Here is an 18,204-nt window from a genome sequence, read left to right as displayed (position 1 = left end):
AAGAGATTCTTTCACAAAAAAATTAGAATAATTCTTGTAAAAACTTATATATATTTTTTTTTAGATATTTTGAGGTCCGATCTTTTTCGAATACTGTCTGCCGTAGCGATGTAACGAGACACGCTTCCAATCTTAGGTCCATTTGCAAAAAATAATCCTTTTGGTGCCTTCGACAATCTTTGAAAATTTTTCTGTCAATTGAATTTGCAAACACTCTGTATTAGCTTATATATAGATAGTCAAATGTAATGATACGTTGTGTAACTACTATAATTGTATATAAGCTTCTTAGACATAGCAAAGAAAATTTTTATCCATATTCTCTGTAGTTTATATGTATTCTAGAAACATTATTTTTATTCGTATGTCAAGCATAAAATAAATACAAACATAGTTATAAAAGAAAAATGTCGACCTTTGGCGAGGATTTCTAAGAAGGTGGCTCTTATATAAATACAATTCAAATAGTTCCAAACTGTCTTTCCTCAACGTTATAAGCTTTTCATATTATTATTTAAATACCGTGCATATGAAGTGTTTTATTTCATTGTTACTTAATATTTTAATAAAAAACTAAAATAGTTTAGTTATTTTAATTTTCGCAAAAATATTAAAATTAATTAAAATTATACCTAGAAACAGTGTTTGCCTGTATTATTATTCAAATAAGTTGCAAAAAAATAAATCTCGGAATAAAATAAAAGGAAAATCTTTGTGATTCATGTAAGTTGTATTATATGTGATTTTCACTTCTGTTAATATCATAAAGATGCAAATTAGTATACTTACGATTTTATTTTAAATTCTTTACCTATAAGATAGTAATATATCAGAATTATAATTATATAAAAACAGTTACGCGAGGTAATCAATTAATGTAATCGTGGGGCGAAGTCCCTGAAATCATTATAAAATTTATATAAAATTTCGATATATAATCCGACAATTACAAGAAATAATTGTGTAATATTAGATAAAATCGTTTATTTTACCAAATGACCGCATATATAGTGAGGAAAAATTATTTGTCATCAAATAAAATTATATAAAATTAAATAAAATCATGTAATCTGTAGGACAATATTTTAGATAGTGGTTACCCTCTCGCAGTTACGTGTTACTTTTGAATTATATTGTAATATAAGTATATAATTTTGACGCTTATAATATTTCTTAACAGCATAATATTGCCAAATATGAGTCGTAATACGAAAAGTCATAACAATAAAGACATGCGAAAAAGATCTGCATTGTCATTCATCGGTGGAGATGGTTCACTTGATGTTGACCATGTTTTACAATCCAAACCTTGGGAAAATATTAAAGAATTTGAAGAAAGCGAGGCTGGTTGTATTCAAAATGTACTAAATGATTTTGTCAAAGCGGTTACACAAGAGAAAAGTGTTGAAGCTAAAGAGGGACTATTAAAGACGATTAAAGGTATAAAAAAAATAAGATTTCATTAAAACTCATTATTATTTTAAAAAATTTGTTTAATTTCACTGTAAAAATAATGTTTTATTCATTTAAAATAAATGGTTTTCTAATCTGATATAGTATAACTAATTATACGTATTTATAATATTTTTGTAATATAAAATAAAAATAATTATAAAAAATTCCTTAAAGACATCTTTACACATTTTATTTACTTTTATCATTAAGAATTACTTTTTGTATTTTCTATCCATAATAAATAATTTTAATTACTTTCAATGATTACTAAATATTATGAAAATCTATATTACATCTGCAATAATGACAAAGCAGAATGTTAAAAAAGAATTTTGCTAATTTTTTAATAAATTATAAAATCTTCCGAGTATGGATGGAAAATTATTAAAAAGTTCATAGCATTTGGAGAACAATTCAAAAATTGAGCATAAACATAGAGTTTTGTTCAAATTTCAATAATTGCATGTTTTTGCTCAATATTCAAGGGGATATCCCCAAACGCCATAAATTTTTTATAATTTTGTCGTATTCATTAGATCAGAATCTACAAAAAGCAATATTTCTTTTACTTAATTCTTAGACAAAACTTTTTGGATAAAAATTGGCTCTTTTATAATATTCTCCATTATAGTATTATAATATAATCAAAAGTTACATTTAATTAAAATAAGTAAAAAACAAAACAATGTTAATAAAATTAATGAATAGATTCTACGAAAAAAACTCCAAGATCTACAAAAAAAGCTTCAACGAAGTCTTCGATAAAGGATTTATCAATGGATTTACCTGGAACTTCATCAAGTACTATTAGCAACATCGTTGAAACAAATGTTACACTACGTAAGAATAAAACTTTAAAGAAGCAAAGTCAGTTCGAGGTTTCCGATATAGAAATGATTCCGCAAGAACTCTCACATAATATTGATGATATAGAAGAAGAAATCCAAAATGTTTCAGAAGCCAACACCAAGAAGATTATTAATTCAAATAAAACAATAATTAAAAAAGAGATCTTTCAAGATATAACAAATGTCACTGAAAGATGTCTACAAACAAGCACTCCTAAAAAAATATCTCCTAAAATAATAAAAAGGATGGAGGAAAAGAAAGAATCAATGGTAGAAAATAAAAAACAAAATACGAGAAATTCAGAAACTAAATCAAAGAAAAATGTTCAGCACAAAAAAATACAAAAAGGATCAGAAAATACGGAAGAGCAAGATAAAAGTAATTAAAACATTGATTATATTTTTCACAATTTTTATATACTTGGATTATTCTTGTTAATAAAAATGCATTATTTTTTAGGTAATACAAATGTTCTTAAAGAAGGGGAAAAAACAAATATAAATTTGGAAAATCATTTGGAAAAAATAATTCCGCAGAAACTCCCACATAATACTAATGCAAAAAAAGAAACTAAAAAAACTTCAAAAGTTATCGCCAAGAAGAATGTCAATTTAAGTAAAAAAATTAAAGAAGGAATCACACAGGACCCAATAAATATCGCCGAAAAAGATCTGCAAACCAGCACTTCTAAAAAAGAAACCAGCATCTCTAAAAAAGAAACATCTAAAATACGAAAAAAGACGATGAAAAAGGAAAAATCAACGGCAGAAAATAAAATATCAAAAACGAGAAGTTCAGAAAATAAATCACAGAAAGGTGTTCAGCACAAAAAAATGCGGAAAAAATCGAAGAACAGGGAAGAGCAAACTAAAAGTAAATAAAAATTGATTATATGTTTCACAACTTTTACATATAATATATTCCAAATAATTATTCTTGCGTGTGTTAAAAAAATATATTATTTAATATTTTCCAGGTAGCGTAAATATGCTTGAAGAAGAAAAAACGAATGTAAATGAAAAAGAAGTAAATGTAAATTTGGAAAATAATTTGGTATGCAATAAAGTGAATCACACTTCGTCAAAAAATAAAGCAGAGAACAAAAAAGCAAAATGTAAGTATAAAAGAGATGTTAAAATACATATCTCTTTTTCTCAACTGCTTCGATAATAATTAAATTTTTCTTAACTTCCGCAACATTTCTTAGCAAAGTGGAGAGTAAATGTGAAGTAGCAGAAATCAATAATATAGAGGAGAATGCTAAATCCTAAATCTAAGGAATATTAAAATCATAATATAGATTTTTGTAACAAGTTAAATCTTGAATTTGCTACTTGTTTTAATAATTGCATACTTTCCAGATAAAAACAAGCCTAACCAATTGAAAAAGAAGAGTTTGAAGAAAGAAAATTCCGAGAACAAGCTGCAAAAAAGCACTCAGTTATGTACACCTCTTAAATCGCACATAAATAACACGGAAAACATAAAATGTCAATGCGAAAGTAAGAGGAATATCCAAATAACACATACAATATCTTTATATACATACACACACAATCTATTGACAAAAGTTATTTTTAATAAATTTACATCAAATATAATAATTACTTTCCAGAAAATGCTGCAAGTTGTTCTGATAGTCAATGTTCTTCGAAAACAAAAGAAGATTACGAGAAAAAGAGACAACGTGAAAAGAGTCTAAAAGCAGCAAAAGCTATCGAGGGTCTTAGCCGACATATAACGGTCGTGAAGAGAAAAATGGAATGCATTAAAAACGATTTAGGTAAAACCTTAAATATATGTTATTTCAAAGAATTTTTTATGTTTACAAGAAATTCGTTGAATTTTGTCACGACATTAAATGTTATGCACGCGAGGCAATTAATCTCTGTCGTCACACTTAAGACAAAATTCACTTGTCATGTTGGACAGTTTAATAAATTCTACTGAAAATTTACACGCGAGAGTCACGCACTCATATCCCAAATATGATATTTCCCGAAACTAAATCTTTTGTTTTTTTTTCTTTCTTTCAGAAAGCAGTGAGTCATTGGATTTTGATCATAGTTTGAATGAAGAGCCATCATGTTCGTCCTTGTCAACGGATTCATCATATACCTCCGATTCGTCATATTCCTACTCGTCCTGTTCGTGCAGTGATATTTGTTCATGTTACTATACAAGCGAATACTCCAGTGACTCTTCTAGTTCTAGTAGGAGTAGCAAAAGCTACAGTGAAACTGAAACTACAAGCGAAATAGAAGATTAGTTATGTGTTAAAGCAAATTAGAACAATGTTATAGTATATAATTTCAATTTCATGTACGGGTTCCTCTAACATTTTATTAATACTTAACATAAAGAATATTGAAATATTAGAAGAAATTACACAAGTCAAAATCAAAATTTTATTTTAATAAAAGTCAAAGTACTATATTTTATTATTATTATTATGACTAAGAAATTTGTTTATTTATGTACGTATATTTTATTTTTTTGTTATTTATTATGTAATAGCCTATCATAATTGCGTACCTTCCGTCATTCAAACTGCTTGAGTTTAGAAAATGTTATTTTTTGCAAGGTTTTTAACGATACGATCAAATAAAAAAATAATATTTAAAATAACAATTAGATATATCGGCGCGTTTAATTGAGAATAATTAATTATATAATGCTTAAAATAAATTATATGTAATGTAATTATTTGTAATTGTAATTTTATGAGTTTTATTTAAAGAATTTTGTGTAAAAATCAATAAAGGAGAAAGAAAGCACAATCTTAAAACGATTCTTTATTGAAATATTTGATTTTCAACCTGCGACTCTCATGGATATAAATATTTCGTTAAATATTTCACGAAGTCATTTTGATCACGTTAATCAGTCAAATCATATCACACACACATCGCCAAATGCTGACAAAATGAAATCCCATTTTACGTTTTTTATTTCATGACACAAGTTATAAATATAATATACTAAACAAATTACATTTCTATTTTTAATATACTATTTCATTTTAAACATGTGATCTAATATACTGCCAATTCTATGGAAAGATTTGTACATGCATGTATTGATCCAATATATATTGAATTCTATTAACAGCCTTCAAACCTCTCGCTTTTATTTACCTTTATTTCTAATTACTCATAACTGGAAAGCTTTCGGTTTTATCGATAATTTTTTTAAGATAAACGCTTTCAAATTTATCAGAGCATTATTAGCACATAAAGCACGAACACAAATATGCGGGTACTCCTATGGTATATAAACGATTCACAAATGACCCTTGAATGGGAGCAATGAACGCATGTGGGGTGTTTTTCTTTTTGATCAAATGCATTAAAATAATGCATGCAACGCGATTCTTAAATTAGTCATCGTCGCCTCTTTACCCGTGTTGCTACTATTCGCAGCGTTTCGGCACCTGCTTCATGCGCTGCCGTGTTTTTTCTTAACTTCTAACTGAAAACAGAGAAGTCTAAAAATAGACGGTTTGACGCACATGCGGTGTTAAGGTAAGTAAGCAACATGAACCGTATGTTTGCTTCTTTCCCTCGGACGATAATCTCTGGCGCCGTTTGTCGTTCCCGCAAATGTGAAACAGCTACTGCGCAATTAAGGAAGTATACTGAGTCCTGTACGAGTTTATCTCAACCATATAGAACAAAAGAGAATCCTCTTATAAACGAATCAAGATTATCAGCGCTGCTACTGATATATTATAAGACAAAAATACTATGTACATCATATGGAAGCAAAGCTCTAATAATCGAAATTATAAAATAAATTACAGAAATAAATAAAGTATATTTTTCTATTATTTATATCTTTGCTGGTAAGAATAAAACTTTTTATTTTTTCTATATGTATTAATTTTTTCTTGCCGTAATGTTTAATCGTAATGTTCTATTTCCTCGAAAAGTGGATTACAAAATAACCTAATAAAAAGCACCAATCTAACTATAATTGTTGAAGTTACAATTAAACTTGTCGATAAATATAAATAGAAAAGATAAATAAAGTAAGAAAAGCAACAAGGAAAATGAAAGATACAAGAAAGAGAAAAGCTTGATATCAGAGTGCAATATTTTCGTAGAATTGCGTTTTTTTCTCAATAGTGACGCGGTATGTGTCATGTATATATTTTGGTTTATTACAGCTGCAATGATTAATGTCCGTGGAAACAACGGCAAAAATAAAAGCATTCTTAGACACCCATTAAACCAAGCCAAAGTTAAATCAACTCTTTGAGTTAGCGGAAACTGAGAAATCTCTTAGAATCTTCTTGTTATAAAATCTCTTAAAATCTGCAGTTGCAATGGTACAAAGAAAGTAATCCGAAAATCCAGCGTCAGAGTCATAATATACTTTACAAAGCAGAAAACTGTTTACATTGAAGCTCTTTATTAAATATATTGAATTAAATATACTAAACTACTCTGCTCCAGAAAATTAAGATCAACTATTCCGCTTTTGAAGTAGGCAATTTTCAATTTTGATTATTTATCAATTTATGATTATTTCGAAGATGATCATAATGGGATGATTTAAAAAGATACTAAAGCGATGTATATACATAATAAATGTATCTTACAGAGACAACATAGACTTTTTTATTTGTTTTTTTAATAAATACCGAGCTCAATTTCATTCGTTTTCTACATAATGTTAACTCAGTGAAAAAATTGCACAACAATCAACAAGCGCATAAATTAAAAATAAAGATTTACTCTTTCAAAAATTGTAAATTATATTTGTGTGCAATTTTTAATTTTCACGTCATTAACTTTGCCAAGTTTATAAAAAATTTTAGGATTTAATGAATCTCTCTCCATTGTATCCGTGTAACACCGGGAAAAATCAAATCATTATCTAAAGTATCAGTTTGACAAATAGAGACTTCAGGCTTTAAAATGTTTTTTCAATCATCTTTCATTATAATTATTTTTGACCAAGTTAGCTCTTGTGAAAATTATGTATTTTTAAAGGGCAGAATAGATGATCCCTTAATCTTTTAGCATATCAATTTATATATTATAAATTATAATATTCCGTCAAAATTAGATTTTAAGAAAAATTGATGTCAAATTCAGCTAGAAGATAAAACCAGAGAATATAAGCAGAATGTTAAAGGGATAAAGAAGAACTCAAAATCTAAATACGTCAGTTTGCGATGAAAATCTTTAGTTTTCCAATATAGACGTTTCGTCAGAGTTCCGCGAAACCATTGACTCGATAATTATATACCTACTCTCAATTCGGTCGCCAGTGGCACTCCGCGAGAGCTCTCTTGTTCTTCTTCTTGCGCTTTTTACTCATAAATTGCGTCATTATTGTATACGTGCATGCGACAATCTAAATTGCTCTCATCTCGCGGATTCACATGTGGGCGACATCGATATGTGTATCTATCTGTATATTTGTCTTCGCGTAGGTGGACTACATTCACAGACTCATATCGGAGGTAAATTCTCTTCGACACAACTCTGCCCTTATATACTTTTCTTCTTTCCTTTCCTTTCCTCTCGTTTTTTATACTTTTTTCAAGCTCCGTCCTGATTCGCTTTCCAGTCAATATTCAGCATTCGAAGAACTCCTCGCGCTACATCCGTCTTAATGATACTGTCTCGTGTACCGTTGTTTACTCAACGTCGACATATAAGAAAATAGACTTTTCCCGGGAACAGCTTAAGCTGGATTCAGTAAAATGTATAAAGCTAAATGTGAATTATTTTCAATACCTTTTCCTGCAAATTTCTAAGTATCATTAGATGACAAGATGTGTACTCGCGAAAGTATATGATCGTGGAAGAAGTCTCCCACGAGTGATAAACGTTCTTAAAGTTCAGTGGCTGCTTGGCAAGCGCACGAGACTAGTATTGCACGATTAGCCAGTCACTTCACAAAATAGACAATAGCATCCGCGAAAATCTAATTATAGTTAAAGAAGACATTACCGCGAAGCAAAATCTATCCGATTACGTCACACATTTACAGGCTTACTTTTTTTGTTGCTAATAAAACTCAGTGATATCTCGGGATTTCCATGTCTATAAATTAACTCTATTATTCTGTTTGCTGTCTCACAGGATCTGTACTTATTATTAGATACATGTATGTACACGTAGTGTACAAGTTCGATGACGCCAATATATTTCCATGCATCCTAAGTTCCGTTTCTCGAAATTTACCGACGTCAAAATCTTTCGCGTAATTTATGAATTAGGGGACGTGAGCCAATGATTCGCTGCGATTACACAATAATTTGTACTTATAATTTTTTATTTCCATTGCGCGACCGTTTCTCCTATTTATATCTTTAATATCCGGCTGTATAGTCTCGAACATCTCTATGGACTCTCTTGGTATACTTGACATACATTTTAAAAATACTTTCAGGTGTAAATTCGGATTCGCGACGAATGCGTAATCTGTATTATTTAACAACGTGGTGAATTTAAAACAACTAATATCGATTGAAACATATCCGCAAGAGGCAGGTATGAAATTTGTAACAAATCCGGGGCATTTCACACAATCGTTCGCATTTAGATCATTTTCAATTACAAATACAAACAATTTAAACTTTTTAAAATTACAATGCGATAAATGCATACAAGGGGTTATAATTATAATAATAAATTATAAATCATTGAAAATGCAGAAGTCGATCATAGTCACGTGATGCAATACCTCTTTTATTTGGCTTTATATTCATGGAAGCTGGGAATATTAAACGAGCGGCGGAAAGTCAATAAATTCACTTTAAGTCGATTCGTGTCAATAATCCATTCGTGCAGGTACAAAAATATACTTTGCAAATTCAACTGGTACCAAAATGGCTTTATGCTTGTAAAATTCACAGCCAGGCAGACAATAAAGAGCAATTTAAAAGGATAAAAGATGGATATTATTCTCTCCCTATAAATCAGTAAGAAAAAAATATTATAGCTGGTCATATCTAATTTCTATGTATGTATCTATAAGGTTCCACTTACCATATCTCACGCAAGAATTCTTATTATTCGTGAATAGTTATTGAGTCCTTGCTCCTAAATCTCAAGAATGCGCTATTATCGAACATGTATGAGCAATATATTCGGTTATAGAAAATTAATGGAAGCATGAGAGAGAGAGAGAGAGAGAGAGAGAGAGAGAGAGAGAGCGTCAAATTTAATACAAATTAAATTTTTAATAAATCCAATATACTTGTGTGCATAATACGATTAATATTTACTACTATCTTTCTGCAATTAACATGAATCGATAATTTGATCAACATATACAGAGTATACAAATAAAACCTTTTTTGTCTGAAGTCTAAACATTTGATCGACGTACAGAACTAAAATTAGATCTTTTTTATCTATACATGAATATGGCAACTTATTCTAAGGATAGCACATATAATCGATCAATGACGACACGTGGAAAAATTCTGCGGTGTATCCCATCCCAGGTGACTTCCTCTATTTATCGAAGTGTCCGTCTCAGCGTAACAACGCGACTCGTCGATTCGCATAATGTGCTTGTTAAAAAAAGCCACCGCGCGATGCGGCGTTACGTTCGTCCTACAACCGACGTCGTCGTGTATCCCGCACCCTTTTACAATCCACGTCTGCGCGCCTCCCGGCCGGGTCTATAAAAGCGACGCGGAGCGTCACGACGCTCCAGACGTTTGAGATACGCGCACCACGGAAAATGTAACCAAGCGGTCGTCGTATCGATACCTCGCTATTGGAGTCTCTATTTCCGTCTCTCAAGTGACACCTGCTCCAAAAGCGAAATTGTCGGAGGATACTGCTGACACAACTTCTATTACTCGTATTGACTTGATTCGACGTTTGTGATACTTGTGAGCAGCTGATACACGCGCGTGTCAGGACTTATCGCGATATGAAGATGTAACAAGTTAATCGGAATTTAGTCGAACCGAAGTGATTTGACGCGTCCTTATCGATATACATTGAACACAGTGTACCAGAGTGAAGTGACGTTTCTATCAATTGTCATACGAATTTTATCGCCGTGGTACGTATCCATGCTGTGTTATCACTTCGCAATCATTGTAGCTGCGTAACTTTAATGTATACGACCCTGCACAAATTTTCTAGTGCCGATATTTTAATTCTCAGCAAATATTTTGTTGAATTTTGCAACGAAATCTTGGTCTCAATTTAAAAAATTCATGAATATTGAAATTCGTTTTTTATATGATGACAGTCTAAAAAACATGTTTGCTGAGAGTTAAAAATTCATTATAAAAATTATGCTTTTAAAATCATGCTATGTTTGATGATGTTTACAAATTTTTATATGCATTTTTGTTAAAATGTATTACAAAAAAATAAGAAATGCAAAAAATTGTAATAAATTATTTTAACGAACCATAAGAAACCTTAAAAAGTATTATTATTATCGACTATAGCACACTATACATATATACTTATAAATAAGAGCTTAACATAGACGATTTCCGTGACACTTGTGGCTCGTATAAGTTGTCGATTTCTATATATATATCGACTAAATTGCCTCATTAAACACAGTATATGCACAGACGCACGCACGCACACCAAAGTATAACGCTACTAACTCGCGTGTATTAAAATAGAGTGCCCAGTAAACATAAATGCTAAATATATCTGTGCCTGTGAGGCTTGTCAGAATTAACCGGTCCGAACCGGTGGTTATGTGAAAAAATAACCGTGACACAAAACAATGAACAGAAAATAGAAAAACGGGACATTGTTAACTCGAGTTTGTCAAATTGAAGTCATTACATTGCAAACAGTGAATTCAAATATGAGCGACGTTTTTACGATGATCGTACAACAAATACACTAGGCAAGGACACGTAATATTGTACATCTCGTTAATATTATAATTGAAATGAAAAGATTCTCAATATGAAACGTCCCATACTCGTTATGATGCATCGCGTTATTAAAATATACATGACCATGCCACCCACAAGTCTGTCGCGTCATACTGCATTCGTTTCGTCACATGATGACATTTAAGCTGTGTCTCGGATCTCCAGAAATTTATGGAACGATTCAAAGTAGATAAATGTTCCTCGTTAAATGAACGATGTTTGTTTTTGTGCGATTTAAATGTCTCTTAATGATTTGTGTGTTGTAGTTTCATGAAAAATGACCTTTTAAAATTACTAAGAACGTGGAACCATCTCTAGCTCATTAGCCGTTAAATCTTTTTTTTTTAGATATCCAAAAATCTGGAATATATATACTTTTATACGAATCGTTTCGTATTAGACTAAATAACAATATATTATAAAACAAACTTAAGTAATAAATAATATAAATGCAAATAACTGAAAGTTCACAAATATTAATTTTTGTATTTTTAAGAAATTCAACTGATTATATATGTGAGTGACGTAAAATAACGATTAACAATTTATCGTACCTTCTATCTCTGTCTATCTGGCTTTCAATTCATTTAAATTACATTTTAAATGTAAACTAAATATATAACATTTCAAATTATCCTCGATTCGCCCAAAATAAAGAAAACTATCGATCTGCCATCTATATATGTATATCTATCTTTTACCATTCACGGTCTCTTTTATGACACATTTAACTCGGTTTTCTTATTTCTCGTTACAATTGCGATTAAATTGGACGACAAATCAACGAATACATGACACTGTGTCGCGAAAACAAACATCGCGTGCAAGCTTGGCAAGTTTTGGGATTCGGCGTCGACCAGACTCACGCGTCGTCGACCAAAGCGTAAACGGTCCTCACTATTGATCTAGCGAGGGTCTAAATGTCCTGGGTTCACCCGGCCACCCTCCGGCCTGACTCTCAGGCTTTCCGCTGCACCGCGAGAGTGCAGCTCTTATCAACGATAAAACGGCAAGGAAAAAGTACCACGATGATGGCGCGCGAAGAGAACGAGGATTGCTATTTCCAGTGGCAATGTTCCAAAAACTCTTCATGCCGCGCACTCTATTAACAAAATTATCGATTCTCAAGAAGCGTGATCATAAAATCAAGTGAAAATGAACACGTTTCTATTTGCATGAGATAGCAGATGCAGCGCGGTGTTTAATGACGCACGTGCGAAATCACGCGGCCGGAAGAGAAACGGCACGCAAAACCACAAGGAGTATCGTTAGATGGATCAATGTCTGCTTAATGTTACTGTTATGCAATAACGATAAATGGATTCCGATAAAATCTAGTTTGTGCATTTTACCGAAAATACACGATTTTCATCATACATGTTATATAACATAACTACATAAATTTTCAATACTTACTTTTATCTGCAAATTCTTTGAATTCATTTATAATTGAATTTTCCATGTCAAAATTTAAATCGTACATCAGCTTTTCTTATAAATTTCAAACAAAGTAACATACAGTTCTAGATATTAACTCTCAAATTAGAATAATAATTAAATATGTAAAGTAATTTTACTTTTTATTTAAAAACTAAAGCTTTATTATATTATATATATGTGCGTTCTTTATTTAAATGTAATCAGTAAAAATACAGATCTCTTAAGTAAATTTTTCTTTTCTTTTTCAAAAAGATTTCATGGAAAAAGATGTACATTTTCATTTAAAGAATGGTTACGTCATCGAGGGACAATCTTTTTCCCAGACGGCTTCTACCTCGCGCGACCCACAATATCGCACGTGTTCTCGATATATCATAGAACCGCGATTGATCTACGCGTTGCTATTTATGAACTAGAACGCGCGTTGCACGATAGGAGAAGAAGTGTGAATATTATCTTTTTACAGAAGGAAGCGTGGGAACGTTTCTCAATACGATCGTACGTTTGTCCCGTTGACGATTGTAGGCGTCGTATATGAGATCCATTGTCCTTACGAGACAAAGATAATATTCCTTTAACACAGAGTTATCCGAGTATAAAATCAATGTTGAAGTCCTTCAATGTGGACAGATGAAATTCTAATTTCCGGTCTCGACGAAGAGGCGGTCTATACAAAATGAAAATGGCAAGGACAAATACGTTACGCACCTATGAAACAAAAATAGCAAGAATTAAAAAGTCAGTCTTTGTTACAATAATTAAAAAATAGAATGAAATAAATTAAAATGATAATACGATAATATTAAGTGTCTTAAAAAAAGATAACTGATTAAAAATAAAATAAAATAATTCTCTTTAATTTAATCGTATTATTATATTCAATTTTTTTTTTTTAAAGATCCATATAAATATCGCTTGTTATACAAATTTGTATTATTTTTCTGTATCCAAAAGTAGAAAGTTCAATTTGTTTAAAGCTTGTATTTTTTTTTGTTCCAGATGAAGCTGCACGAAAAGAAGGAATCAGGCATCCACAGAATCCAAGAGGTGCCTCTCGAGGAATTGGACTTATCAAAGGAGTACAATGTGGAGAAGACTCTAGGCGAAGGTAGTTTCGCGAAAGTTCTATTGGCAACGCACAGAACCACTCAGACAAGAGTGGTCCTAAAAGCAGTTCATCAAGAACTCACGTCGGAGAAGGACTTCTTCCGAGAATTCCATTATTCGTATCACTTAAGTCCACATCCTAATATACTCTGCTCATACGCAGTTGCCTTTAAGGCGGAGAAATGTTTCGTCTTCGCGCAGGAATACGCGCCCTACGGCGATCTCGCTGGCAATGTGAAAGCCGGCGGGCTCAACGAGGATGCCTGCAAAAAAATCGCTGGTCAACTTGCCTCGGCCCTCGATTTTATCCATTCGAAACAACTGGCCCATCGTGACATCAAGCTGGAGAACGTGCTAGTGTTCGCGCAGGACATGAGCAAAGTGAAGTTATGCGATTTCGGCTGCACAAAGCGCGAAGGCATCCTTGTGAATAAGATCCGTTGTACCTGGGTGCCGTTCCAACCTCCCGAGATTCACGAAATCATCAAGAATGAAAGGTATGCTTGCAAGAGGAGCTCAGACTGCTGGCAGTTTGGCATTGTCCTCTTTGTTTGCCTGACCGGTAACCCGCCATGGCAGAGCGCCGATCCGATCCAAGACCCGGATTACTCAGCCTTCCAAAGATGGTTGAAGCGACGTACCACCAAAATCCCACCGACTTTCCGCCGTTTCACTCCTAGGCTACTCCGATACTTCAGGCGAGCATTTGAACATAAGCCGGAGAAAAGGCCTCACGTGACCGAGATCAACAAGTACCTCAAGGATTCGTGGTGTATCAGTAAGATCAGCCACAGTGCGACATCGACGTCAGTCGATGTTAGCGAGAGCCTTGCCAGGCGAGGCGATAGCCTACTCTATCTAGATACTATCTTGGACGATCGACACAACGTGGATGAGAACAAGAACAAATTAAGAAAACTACTTAACAGTTACGGCCTGGAGACTACGGTAGACCAGAAAGTCGTCACTAAGAGGATATGGGAATGGGTAATGCAATGTGACTCTAACATAGACACGGAGCCCGGTCTGATCAGCAGCTTCAGCACGGAGAACATGTGAGAGATAGTGAGAACTTGCAGCGAGCCATGCCTTCGGGTCACTCAAGAGGAACGGAGTAAGTTCCGAAAGGGCAGCTTCTACATGCCGACCTCGTACAGATGTGCCAAATAATCAGCTAGAGCTACCTAGCCGAGAGACACTTTCCGGAACTCATTCGAGTGCCCCGCAAAGGAAGTGGAACATGACCCTGTTTCAGCGATGTTTCCAAAGTGTCGAAAAGCTAGTCACAAGCGGACCAATTACCGAACTTCTTTAATTAGTAAGATTGCGGATAAATTCGAGGGACAATGATATTTGTATAGATTGGTGTTAAAAACGGTGTAATCGCAATTAATACAACAAAAGTTAATATACAAAAGATATTTAGAATTTTATGTTGATTTGGAAATTTGAAACAGAAATGAAATATGTCTCTTGATCGTAACATGCTCTAGCAATTAAGTATAAATGTGATATATAAATATATAAATAGAAAAGAAAGAGAGAGAGAAAGAGGAAATATATGAACGGTGGTAAACTCTGATAATTAGCTTGATGTACTAACTATAGAGACAATAATACCGGTACATATGATTTTCGCATTAATCAGTTGTTCTGGTAAACCAATGGTCTTAGTAATGCCTTATGCGCAATGAAGCGCAAGGTCAGACAGTTATTTAAAATTATTATTTTGTACATCGTTCAAATCTGAAATCCCTTTCTGTTTGATATTACTTATTATTGTTAGTGGTGTAATTTCGATTGTTAGGCAAGAAATAAGGAAACAAGAAGACTGTATAATCCAGGGATTCCTAGAATTGGAGATCATAACTCCAAACTTAGCGTAGTTCGTGAAAACATTTTCGGGAAACAATCTATTCTTATTCCAAATATTCGGTAAATGGAGGAAGATTTTAATTACTATGTAAATTGAGAAATCTATATCACTATCTTTTAAAATTTTTTATCACAATATAAATTCAATAAATAATTTGTATCGAGAAAATAATGCCGAAGAAGTTTAAGAATCTATCGTAACCGGAAGATGCGAATAGGGATCATAACGCGAGATGGATTGTTATCGGAAGTATCAACAAGATGTAAATCACACAAATGTAGATACATTTACATAGCCAGGTATATATATATTCGCATTCGTGCTAGACATGTATATGTAAATATGCGTGTGTACGTATATACGTAGGCAAATATAGTACACATATATTCTTGTAGCAATTTATGGTGTAACGTATAGAGGTTCCGTTTGTACAATTAGTTACGCCATTTCGTAACGGTGATGTAAGTATAGCGTAATATTGCATGCACGTTGCGATTCCAACAATTGTAATAATCTTTCGCTAACGATCTTGCATTAAAACGCCTGAGAATAACAATATGTGAAACGGGCGTTTCGCGACGAATCGGCCAAATTAATCATTTGCTTTTTGCGATTGGGTATTTTAATCTACACGTTAATTCATATCAGAAATTAATATAATACTTCCAATTATAATTTTATTACGTTAATTACATTATACATAATGATATCGATTTCTATCCTCACGTACGATCGTATGATAAATCGATGAAACTGATTTACATTTTATGAATATTATCCGAATTACGCGAACATAAAATTATAAGACTGAACTCTAAAAGCTCCTAAGTAATGTATTGAGGAAAAAGAGGCGCCAGTTTATTTTTATTCGCTTTCGACGCACGTAATTTTCCGCAGACATAAAATCACCACTAAATAAATCGCAACGTGTGAGACTCGTGCACGATCTCTCTCTAGAATATCTCGCAAGTGGATCATTATCCGGATGAATTGTGTACTCGTAAAGATCAGCGTAAAGAACGCGTTAACTATCGGAATCCATGCGAATGCGTGTTTCTATATATTTATACATTGAATGTGGAAGTATATACGTGCGAACATTATGACGTTGCTACTCTATAATATTCGGACAATCGTTATTATCTCACTACTAGTCCTCCGTATTGTCCGAATTGACTGAGTGATAAGATAAATGAGGAGGAACTTTTGCGAGGAAACCGGCGTGCATAGTCTCCATTAATACGAAGCAATGTTTTGTATATATTGAAATAAATCTTGAAATTGCATAAAATTGATATAAAAAGTGTTATTAATTTTCCCACGACTCTTATTTTAATATGTATAATCATATATGTATGATATATAGTATGTATTTTACTTATGCTTCACAATTAAAATAATGAATTTTTATTATAATAGCATTTACATTAACTCTGTTTAAATTTGTTTACCAGATTAAGATTCTTACCATATTTGTTGAGCTTGATTTCATTCGAGAAGCTTGACATCAAAGTAATTATCTACCTTGCCTATATATAAATCCATTATCTAGATTATGTCTTGTGTAACTTTTAGCGAGAGTGCAAATTGAATTGTGCATCGGCGGATTAATTAGGGCGCGTCGTTCAGATTTTTCAACCTACACGGTCTACATCCGACTATAGTGTAGAATGGGGTGGTTAGCCATGGCTCGGGTGTCGCTATGACAACGAACCCTGGATACCCGGGCTAACTGAAAGCGAATCACTCTGCCTCTCGTTCCCCGGAATCACCCTATCGAGGCGAATAGATGCGCGATGTAACAATTGTTATGTACATCGTATCTTATACTTTTTACTTTTTAAGGCTCTTGTAGCCTCGTTATGTAATAATTGACAGAAAGATCGACAGATGTACAAATTTCTAAATCATACATGAAAATTATCAATAATATATTGCACACAATATCAAGCAGGGAATATCACGTCATTCGATATTTGCACATTGAGAAATTAAGCATGCGCACCATTAGTAAGGTCATTAGTCAACTTTAATTATGTAGAAATTCGAACCAGCTCGACCTTGATGTCAGGGTAAGAGCACGCGAATGCGAAATTATTACTTTTTTTCTTTGGAAGTGCACGTGAACGGCCGAGGCAAAGGTGAACCTTGCAAGAGGCAGTCTAATTATTCTGCGAGTCTCGAGAACACTCGAAACTTCCTTTAATGTAGAGAAGAGAAACATATACCTTTGTTCTTGAACAACATAATTTTGATAATATTTAATGATATCTTCAAGTATATAACATATTATATTTCATTATTTTTTTAAATTAAAATTATAAAACTTTTTCATTCATTTAAAATTGTAAAACTTATTAATATAATACGCAAAAGTAATGTATTTAAAATAAATAATAAATTGGTAATTCTGAGAATACATTGAGAAAATGAAAACATCAGATAATAATTAAAAATTGAACCTTTAGTTCTTTTAAAACAATTTAATGCTAACCAATTAATTAAAGTTTATAAAATATTTTTGAAATACTATTTTCTTCGTAATATATTCTCTTCATTTATTTAATAAATTACATTTTTAAAATTTTTG

General features: G+C 32.4%; 1 protein-coding gene across 1 annotated transcript; it reads left to right on the top strand.

Moving 5' to 3' along the window:
- Positions 1-1,196: 1,196 nt before the first annotated feature.
- Positions 1,197-15,128, top strand: meng (serine/threonine-protein kinase meng-po). Its single transcript, XM_018549986.1, has 7 exons — positions 1,197-1,440; positions 2,164-2,682; positions 2,764-3,177; positions 3,281-3,418; positions 3,666-3,749; positions 6,473-6,546; positions 13,631-15,128. The coding sequence occupies exons 1-7, from the start codon at positions 1,197-1,199 to the stop codon at positions 14,795-14,797; spliced, it is 2,640 nt and encodes an 879-aa protein (XP_018405488.1). The 3' UTR covers positions 14,798-15,128.
- The last annotated feature ends 3,076 nt before the right edge of the window (positions 15,129-18,204 follow it).

The sequence above is a fragment of the Cyphomyrmex costatus genome, unplaced genomic scaffold, assembly GCF_001594065.2.
Source record: "Cyphomyrmex costatus isolate MS0001 unplaced genomic scaffold, Ccosl1.0 scaffold919, whole genome shotgun sequence".
Lineage (NCBI taxonomy): Eukaryota > Metazoa > Arthropoda > Insecta > Hymenoptera > Formicidae > Cyphomyrmex > Cyphomyrmex costatus.
This window is presented reverse-complemented; position numbering and strand designations above follow the sequence as displayed.

Excerpts from the sequence above, each read along its gene's own strand:
- meng (XM_018549986.1), top strand. The coding sequence starts at position 1,197 with ATGAGTCGTAATACGAAAAGTCATAACAATAAAGACATGCGAAAAAGA. Across the intron at positions 3,750-6,472 it reads GCAAAAAAGCACTCAGTTAT|CTGCAATGATTAATGTCCGT; the intron begins GTACACCTCTTA and ends GGTTTATTACAG. Across the intron at positions 6,547-13,630 it reads ACCCATTAAACCAAGCCAAA|ATGAAGCTGCACGAAAAGAA; the intron begins GTTAAATCAACT and ends TTTTTGTTCCAG.